A 9,650-nucleotide genomic window follows, 5' to 3' on the forward strand; every position below is an offset into this window, starting at 1 on the left:
TCCAGAAGAGGGAGTCAGATCTCGTTACGGATGGTTGTGAGCCACCATGTGGTTGCTGGGATTTGAACTCNGGACCTTCGGAAGAGCAGTCGGGTGCTCTTACCCACTGAGCCATCTCACCAGCCCGTTGTTGTTTTTTGAGATGGGTTTCTCTGTGTAGCCCTGGCTGTCCTGGAACTCACTTTGTAGACTAGGCTGAACTCGAACTCAGAAATCCGTCTGCCTCTGCCTCCCAATTGCTGGGATTAAAGGTGTGTACCACCATGCTCGGCTAAAATACTTAAATCTTGCAACTGCTGGTAGTATCATCAAATAAACATGACAGTGTCAGATCAATTCATTCAACGCCATTCCAAGGCTATCGGCTTCCCAGTGAGCACACACGAGGTGTTGCTGAATGGATTGCAAGGGTCTTCACTTCAGTGCCTCAGCACGGTCTTGGTCCTCGTGACAGGTTTTGGAATTGGACATTTAAGGATTCACATATCAGCTGTGATGTTTTTTGTAGTTAATGGTAACTTAGTTACTCTTCCAGTGACTCAGAGTCCTTATCTATGAAATAGGGGGGAAACTATCCCCTACCTGATTTGTTGGGCAGATTAAAGGTAACCATGAAAAGTTCCTGGCAGAGCAGTGGCTGCTCTGTAAGCAGCGAGTGACGTCTGTGGCAAGGGCAAGTGTGGCAGTGGCTGTAAGGGTGGTACTTGTGATTTTCATTATTGGCGATGTTTTTTTTTTTAAGAATTATTTATTATTATACATAAGTACACTGTTGCTGTCTTCAGATGCACCAGAAAAGGGTGTCAGATCTCATTATGGATGGTTGTGAGCCACCATGTGGTTGCTGGGATTTGAACTCAGGACCTCCGGGAGAGCAGTCAGTGCTCTTACTTGCTGAGCCATCTCGCCAGCCTCTATTGGCGATGTTTTATTTTGTTTATGTGTGGGTGTCTGTGTCCATGCATGCAAAGCACCCACAGAGGCCGGAAGAGGGTGTTGGATCCCCAGGAGCACGAGTTGCCCAATGTGGGGGCTGCAACCAAGCTCAGGTCCTCTGCACAGACCTTAAGTGTTAACCATGGAACCCGTCTCCAGCTCCCAACTCATATTTTACACTATACGTGTTCTTGTACGGTTTATTATTAATTATTACTATATATGCTATTGACTTACCACTTTCTTTCAATTTCATCAGATTATCTTTCAGTTTTTCTATTTCCAGTCGGGCATTCTCAAGTGCATCACCTAAAAGAAAAAAGAAAGAGAACATATGCACAAAACGTAAATGAAGGGCTGGAGAAATGGCTCAGTGGTTAGGAGCACAGGAGAAGACTCAGTGTTCCTCCAGAGGGCTCAGGGTCAGTTCCCGCAGCCCACATGGCAGTGAACTGTCTGTAAGTCCAGTCCGAGGAGATCTGACACTCCTTCTGGCCTCCTCGAGCTTTGTGCACTTGGGGCACACAGACATACACTGTAGCAGGATTTTCCCTGTTCAATTAATTTAAATATTAATATAACAAGAAGCCTGTGATTGGACAGGAAAAAGGGAGGTGGAGCTAAGAGTTGCAGAGGCAGGGAGTGACACAGAGGAGTAGGAAAAAGATAGAGGACAAACAGGAAACAGGACCATTCAGATTCCGCGTGGCTTTACATAGCCACAGGTAGATGTAATATCATATAGGGATAGAAGAATTGTGGTAACTTATCTAATCTAGGTGGGCAGCTTGTATAATTATCAATTGGCTCTGAAATGATTGTGTGGCATCTTGTGAATTGAGAATTTATCGATATATAAATCTGACTGTTTAATTATAAGCTTTTAGAGTTTTGATTTTACAGGGTAACTGGAAATTATGACAGCTAACCTTGAGGTGGGCAGTCATTGCATGAGGCTGGCATGGCAACGACCCACCAAAGGAACTTAGCAAGTCAGGTGGAGACATCTCGGGAGCTCCGGGCCAGACAGTCTGCCAAGATGAGAACACCCCACTGGGGCCATATGGCCCACTGGTGTCTGGCATATTGTGGGAACTTTACGTTCTTTTTAAATATTTCCTGCAACAATACATCATGCAAATATTTATACATAAAAATAAATACCCCCCCAAAAGCAAATGAGCTGGGCATTATGGTACAGCCCCTTAACCCCAGCATCAGGCAGATCTCTAGTTCGAGGCCAGCCTACACAGGACCTTGTCTCAAAACAACAACAACAACAACAAAAACAACAAAGAAAGAAAGAAAGAAAGAAAGAAAGAAAGAAAGAAAGAAAGAAAGAAAGAAAGGAAGAAAGGAAAAGAAAAGAAAAGAAGCAAATGGCCCATATAATGATCAAATTTCATACTTTTTTCTTCTCTTTGAAGGGTCTCTACAGAAACACAGCCTATCTGGAAGCTTTCCTGAATTCCTTTCTAGTGTTCCTACCATATCCCACATTTACTCCTAGACCTCTGATTTCAAACTTGCCATTTCCCAAGCATTCTCTATAAGACTACATGGCAGCTCAAAACTCTGTTTTTTGTAAGCACATTCTCTAAGATTCGTGCAAGAAAACTGTTCAATGACCCATTTCCCAGAATGAATCCCCACAGTTAGTGGCACATGACTGCATTTTGGAAGACCAAAGGATGTAAATACCCACGTGGTCAGAGTGAGAATTTTAATAGCAGCCCCAAGTGGAAACAGCACAAATGCACGTCAGCACAAACGGCTCACTGCGGCATCGGTGGGATACGGTCGAGGCAGTAGACTGCTACACAAAATGGTGTGAGTGAGACTAAGCAGGAGAACAAACTGAATGAATGGAGATGGCAGGCGAGACGGCCCAGAGGACAGACTAGCCTGTCTACAGCTGGAGTCTGGTGGTGGTGGTGACCCACAGGTGGAAGCAAACTTTCCAATTCCGTCACGTTGTCCTTTGTGTGTGCCTCGGTGTGTCGCCCACAATCGAAAGCGTACATAAAATAAAATTTTAATGTGATTTTCTTTTAATTTTTTATTGTTTGTGTTCAATGGTACTTATCTGCATGTCTAGCTGTGTGCAGGTGTCAGAAGCTCTGGAACTAGAGCTACAGACAGGTGTGAGCTGCCATGTGTGTGCTGGGAATTGAACTCAGGACCTCTGAAAGAACAGCCAGTGCTCTTAACCACCAGACCACTTCTCCAGCCCTTAATGTGATCTTAAAGTTTTGTTTTTTTTTTTTCATTTTTTTGAGACAGGGTCTCTCTGTATAGTCCTGTCTGGCCTGGAACTCACCATGTAGACCAGGCTGGCCTCGAACTCAGAGATTTACCTCTTCCTGCTTCTAGTCTCATAGAAATGTTACCTGCCTCTGTTCTGGGACTCACGGTCTGCACCACCATGCCCAGCCATTTAAAATTTTTTAAAATTTTGTTTTAACAATGAGGAGTTGGAAAGATGGCTCAGGATCAGTGGGTTAAGAGCTCTGGCTGCTCGTCCAGAAGACCCAAGTTCAATTTCTAGCACCCACACAGCAGCTCACTACTGTCTGTATGTAACTCTGGTTTCAAGAGATCAGATATTCTCCTCTGGCACCAGGCACACACATCATACACAGACATATAGGCAAGCAAACCACCCATGCACATAAATTAAAAATAAAATAAAGCAAACTTTTAAATAAGTGGTAATTCATGAGGTCAAAACTCAGAAATGCTATTCCAGGTCGAGTGGTGGTTAGTTCTGGTGAGGAAGACAGGTGTTAAAGGAACAAATGGGTGGCCTGGGTGCCAGGACTCCTAGTGGGAGTGGCACACAGTCCTGGGTTGTACACTTGGGACTGGCCAGGCAATCCTGTGTTTCTTGAAGACTTGGGGACACAGCAGCAACAAGTCTTTTACATGTTCACCTTTAAGTCATTTCCCCTTGGCATATCCTCTCAGATCACCCCACAGTCGGAATGGTCGTCTCAAGTCACGGCTCACCTAATGTTCTCTGTTCTCTCTCCTCCTCCCGTGGCTCCTGGGCTCCCCTGTGGATCTCCTCCAGCGAGGCCTCCAGCTTCTGTGCTATGCACTCCACATCCTTCAGGAGGCAGTCCTGAGGCACTGCAGCTTTACTCTGGTCTTCATCCTGATGCTGACAGGAAACTACAGTTAGCAATACACCAACATCAAGTACACTCCAGACACGAGGCTCCTGTCCACATCTCAAAAAACAGCAGAGAAAGGCAGCAAACAGCATTTCCACCCATGTGCGTGTCTCTGATGAAGTTGAACCAAACAGAATTGTGGGCACTTCAGGAGGGTTTTTACTTGTACAAACAATTTCACATGGTGCCACCCAACACTACCATTAGGTTTATGTGATCACAAAAAACAAATGTAAACACACTTGAGTGCCATCTGACAAAAGAGGGACAGTGCCTCTAGTGTGTATTGTCACCCCCAATATGTATTGTGCATCAAATAGTTTGCAGGATGCTTTCCTTGGATCATTACCCCGAAGTCTGTGTACTCTTTTAAAGAAGAGCTACTTGTAATATTGTAATCATGGATTAGAGTGTGCACAGCATGGATAGGTAGTGTGCACAGCCATGCAAGTGCTTAGAAGAGGCCAGAGATGTCCATTGGAGTTGGAGTTAGAGGGGGTTGTGAGCCACCCATTGTGGGTGCTGGGAACTGAACTCGGGACCTCTGCAAGAATAGAACACACTCTTAACCACAGAGCTATCTCTCTACATGCTCCCCAAGTCCCCCAAAGTATATGTACTCGTTTTGTTTGGTTTGGTTTGGTTTAGTTTGGTTCTGTGGTAGGTCTGGAACTCATGGAAATCCCACAGCCTCTTTGTCTTGGATTAAAGTCCATAATGTCTGTCCCCGCAGGATTCTTTTCACTATGGGGGGGGGGATGAAACCCAGCACATTTTGCATATTCAGGGCAAGCACTTGTCCACTGAGCTACATGCCCAGGCTTCAGTGATTTTATTTTTTTTTAGAAGATGTAATACACATTGTTGAAAATTTTGATCCATTTGATAAAGACAACCTTTATGTGACCTTTTCTCTTTCCCAACTTATTATAATGTTTGTAATATTTTAATGTATAATTTGATCCATCTTATATTATGAATCTACATATCTTTTTTTTTTTTTAGTTTTATTTTGTGTGTATAGGTGTTTTGCCTGCATATATGTATGGTCATCACATGCATGCAGAGCCCCCAGAGGCCAGAAGAGGGGAGTGAAACTCCTGGAACTGGAGTTACAGGTGGTTGTGAGTCACCATGGGAGTGCTGGGAACTGGACACAGGTCCTTTGGAAGAACAGCCAGTACTCTTAACTACTGAGCCATCTCTCCAGACCTGGAACAAAGATATCTGAATATATTCAGACAGAAATTGAATAAAAGCTGACTTATAGTTAGCTACAATAATTAGGCAAAGGGATCTAATTTTTACTTGACTAAGGTATTTTTTTTTTTTAGGCTGCTGCCCAGGCTCCTGGTAATTCTGATGTTCTCTTTGCAAAGGCTGCCAGATTTTCTCATATTTCACCTTAACAAAATCAAGAAACAGAAGCAGGATCCTGCCTTCTGTGCAAGCATAATCAGATCCTCAGCACCTACATTAAAACCCGGCCTGGCAGTGGGCATAGGCCACCCCTGCAGCACACTGACCAGTTGCCTAACCAAGTCAATGAGCTCCAGGTTTAGTGAGAGACCCTGCCTCAAAAGGTGGAGAGGAAGGAAGACACCAACACTGATCTCTGGCCTCTACATGCACACAAACGTGTCCATATGCACGCAACACACACACATTGCCTAATTTTAAAAATAATTATGCAATAGTGGGATACAATAATTTCAGCTTATTCTACTCACCAACACACACTTGCATACCATATGGTTTAAGTGTAAAATGCTCCCCTACCCACCCCAACCCCCCATGCTCAGGTATCTGAACACCTGCTCCCCAGCTTAGGTGCTGTCATGAGAGGCTTTAGAACCTTTAGGGCATGGGCAATAGTAGACAGTCTGAGAAGACATAGCTGCTCAGGTCTAGTTCTTTGCTTCCTGGTCCACCAAGATGTGCCGCCCCACCCCCACCCCTGTTCCTCTGCTGCAGATGGTACTGCTCTGAGCCTTCCTTCTGGGATGGATAATACCCACTGAAGTCAGGAGCATGAGTCTGGGAATCAAGGGCATATCTATGTCTCAGTAAATCAATTGTAGAATGCTGAGACCTTCAGGACAGCCCTTAAGGCTGTGGGAATGAACCCTGAAAACATGAGTTCAAAAATATATAATTTCTCAACTGTGCAAAATATAAGGATGTAATATGAATTGTATGCGGAGCTTCACAAATAATAAGGAACAGAGGCAGCTGTACTTTGAGCCAGCTTGTCAGAAGGATTTAGGTCCAGGTAAAGTCAGAATGGTAATTTCAGAGTGAATGGGGTCCCACTCAGCTATCTTATTGTCTCTGCTGTGCTTGCAGTCTTTTTCTAAGAATCAAGGGGCTGGGGTCAAGGGATGTTGATTCATGGGATAATTAAAAGGGAACTGGGGGTAATGACTGAATTGATATGTAAAATAAAAGACTGGGCTTTTTTGGTTTGCAAGCTATCTGGAGAGTTTTTAGAACAGCAGGAGAAAGCAGGCTGGAAAGCTCTCTGGAGCAGAACGTAGGTCACCGGCTTGTAACCCACAATCTGACTTCAAGTCTTTTGTCTCACCACTCTCAAACAGCCCTTCTCTCAGAAGCCCTCTCCTAGCCAAGGCTGGTCCCTGACATGTTCAAATGCTTACAGCTGGCAGAGGAGGGCCATCCAAATACAAAGCCTTATTCTGAAGCATGTAAATCCGCTTCCTGATACTTATGTGAATGGCTGACTAGATGAATGATGAGGTCTCAGGAGGCCTGCTTTTTCACTAAGTCATCTAGTTAATTCTAGAATACCTGGGGAAGTTCTTTCTGTAGGCTGCTGCTTGGATCTCTTCGAGACTCCAGTGTGGAGCCCACAAGTCCCAGGGCCTCTGCCAGCATCCTCCTCTCTCCCAGTGAGCATGCAGTCTGTTTCCTGGGGCTGCTCAGAGCTAGTCTGAAAAAGCCTTCTTGACACATTTGGTTGGCTTCCCTTGTTTGGGCTTCTGTTGGGAAGAAATAACAGAAAAGTATAAAAAGAATTGTAGGCAAATAACTATTGTTATATAAAACACCAAGAAAATTTCTACTTGGAGCTTAATAATTAATAAAAATAACCCTGACATTCTCCTCCTCTCCCCATCCCTCCAGGGTATTTGGAAACTTTCAGGAACAATAACATAAGAGTAGTGGACATGGTAGCACACGCCCAACCCCAACATTTGAGGAGTAGAGGCAGCAGAATCATGAGTTTGAGACTAGGCAGGGTTACATAGTGAGAACTTGTTTTAAAACAGGAGGAGGGCTGGAGAGATGGCTCAGTGGTTAAGAGCACTGACTGCTCTTCCAAAGGTCTTGAGTTCAATTCCCAGCACCCACATAGTGGCTCACAGCCATCTGTAATGGGGATCTGATGCCCCCTTCTCGTGTGTCAGAAGATAGCAACAGTGTATTAAAACAAACAAAACAAAACAAAACAAAAAACAAAACAAAAAAAAACCCAGAAGGAAACTGGGCTGGTGAGATAGCTCAATGCTGCTCATCCAGAGGCCCCGAGTTCTGTTTTCCAGCAATGATGGTGATGTCACTCCTAAGCGACCAAGAAAGAACCATTGTGTCTGTTGCCATGGCAACCGCCATACATTCACCTGCCCACCCTCACCTGTGCTGGTTTCTGTTAAACACCATGTCACAACTCTGTCAGACTTAGTATTCTGGGATACCACCATGTTATCACCCAATAATGCCTTTAATGGGCTACACCTTACCTGTCAGACTAGGAATAACTGGGCATAGTGGCACACCTGTGTAGTGCTAGCATGTCAGAGAGTGAGAGAGAATAGGAGTGCAAGGTCCACTTTAGCTACAAAATAAGCTTGAGGCCATCTATGGCTACATAAAACTCTTCCTTAAGAAACAAAAACAAGCCCAGCTGGTGTGCAGCAGTACATGCAGTTACATTACAGCTCAAATAAAAAGCAGAGCCCCCTGACCTTCTCTCACTCATTCTTCATTGCCCCTTTTTGTACTCGTGCCCCCCCCCCCCCAAACTAGAACTGCTCTGGACTGGTGTGATCTGTATGAAGGAGCGGCAATTCTAACACAACAAACATTGTAACTCCTTTTCAATAGTTTAGATAGAGCTTAGATGCTCTATTCTGGCCTTGATTGGGGCTCAAAGACATGTGACTGGCACACGTGCACACACAAACACACAAACAAAAGTAAAAATAAAACTTTTGAAAAGAAAGAAAGGAAAGAAGGGGTAGAAAGGGAAGGAGAAATGGGAAAGGTGAAGGGAAAGTGATGGAAAGAGGGAGGGAGGAAGAGGAAGGAAGGATGGAAGGAAGAGGAAGGAAGAAATGAAGGAAGAGAAGGAGGAAAGAAGAGAGGGTGGGAGAAAGGAAGGGAGGAAGGAAGAGAGGGAAGAAGGGAGGGAGGGAAGAAGAGAGGGGGCAAAGAAAGGAGGAGGGAAGAAGAGATTGAAGGAGGAAGGAAGAGAGGGAGGGAAGGAAGATAGCAGGAAGGAAAAGGAAGGAAGAGAGGGAGGGAGGGAGGAAGAGGAAGGAAATATAGTGGGAGAATCTTTGGTCATCACTGTTCACCGTCACACAGGAACAGCAGTAACAGCGGGGAGCAGCTCCCACTCTATAAGTACTTCATTGCCACCGCGGCTTGAAGTGGTAATTTCTCATTTCTCTGGAAATTCAGCTATGTCATATGATGTTTTGCTGGGGCAGACAAATGAAAGGATGTTTTGCTGAAGCAGACACACAAGAGGATACATGATGTTTTTAAAACAGAATATAAAAGCCGGGAGGTGGTGGCGCTCGCCTTTAATCTCGGCACTTCGGAGGCAGAGACAGGCAGACTTCTGAGTTTGAGGCCAGCCTGGTCTACAAAGTGAGTTCCAGGACAGCCAGGGCTATACAGAGAAACCCTGTCTCGAAAAACCACTGGAACACTGGAACTCACTTTGTAGAGCAGGCTGGCCTCAAACTCAGAAATCCACCTACCTCTGCCTCCCAAGTGCGGAGATTAAAGGCGTGCGCCACCACCGCCCGGCCTCTCTGCTCTTCTCTGCTTCTGCTTTAGCTGCTGAGCAAAGCCCTGGTTCATTTCCTCATGACTCTCCATCTCCTGCGCCTCCCTCCAAAGCCAACCAGGGCTGGCCAGCAAGGCTTGGTGTCTAGTGTCTGCGCATGTCCAGTGAAGCCTCCCTGCAGCCCAGCTGTCGCCCATGCTTCCATTCTCTGTAGAATTAGACCGCAGTCTCACACTCTCTCCTAATTGTGCGCCATTAGCCTATCGTTTGTACCCCTACTGCACCTCAAGTCTGTCTATGCTGATTTTCTAGCACAAAGCACAAGAATTGTTCTATAGAGGCAAGAGGCGAATGGACATCTGCACTAACACACATCACATACACAACGATAACCAATTAAATCCTAAAAATTAAAAATTTATGAGCCGGGCGTGGTGGTGCACGCCTTTAATCCCAGCACTCGGGAGGCAGAGGCAGGCGGATTTCTGAGTTCGAGGCCA

The 9,650-nt window shown here is 45.2% G+C and overlaps 1 protein-coding gene across 2 annotated transcripts in view; it reads right to left on the minus strand.

Moving 5' to 3' along the window:
- The window catches only part of Ccdc30 (coiled-coil domain containing 30), an 87,590-nt gene that overhangs the window by 68,744 nt on the left and 9,196 nt on the right, over positions 1-9,650 (minus strand). For both annotated transcript variants that reach the window (XM_021159855.1, XM_021159854.1), the window contains exons 2-4: positions 6,921-7,111; positions 3,946-4,099; positions 1,174-1,245 (exon numbers count right to left, since the gene is read on the minus strand). In XM_021159855.1, coding sequence (XP_021015514.1) covers positions 1,174-1,245; positions 3,946-4,099; positions 6,921-7,085 — 391 coding nt within the window. In that variant the 5' untranslated portion in view covers positions 7,086-7,111. The remainder of the gene's footprint in view (positions 1-1,173; positions 1,246-3,945; positions 4,100-6,920; positions 7,112-9,650) is intronic.

This window comes from Mus caroli, chromosome 4 (genome assembly GCF_900094665.2).
Source record: "Mus caroli chromosome 4, CAROLI_EIJ_v1.1, whole genome shotgun sequence".
In the NCBI taxonomy this organism is placed as follows: Eukaryota; Metazoa; Chordata; class Mammalia; order Rodentia; family Muridae; genus Mus; species Mus caroli.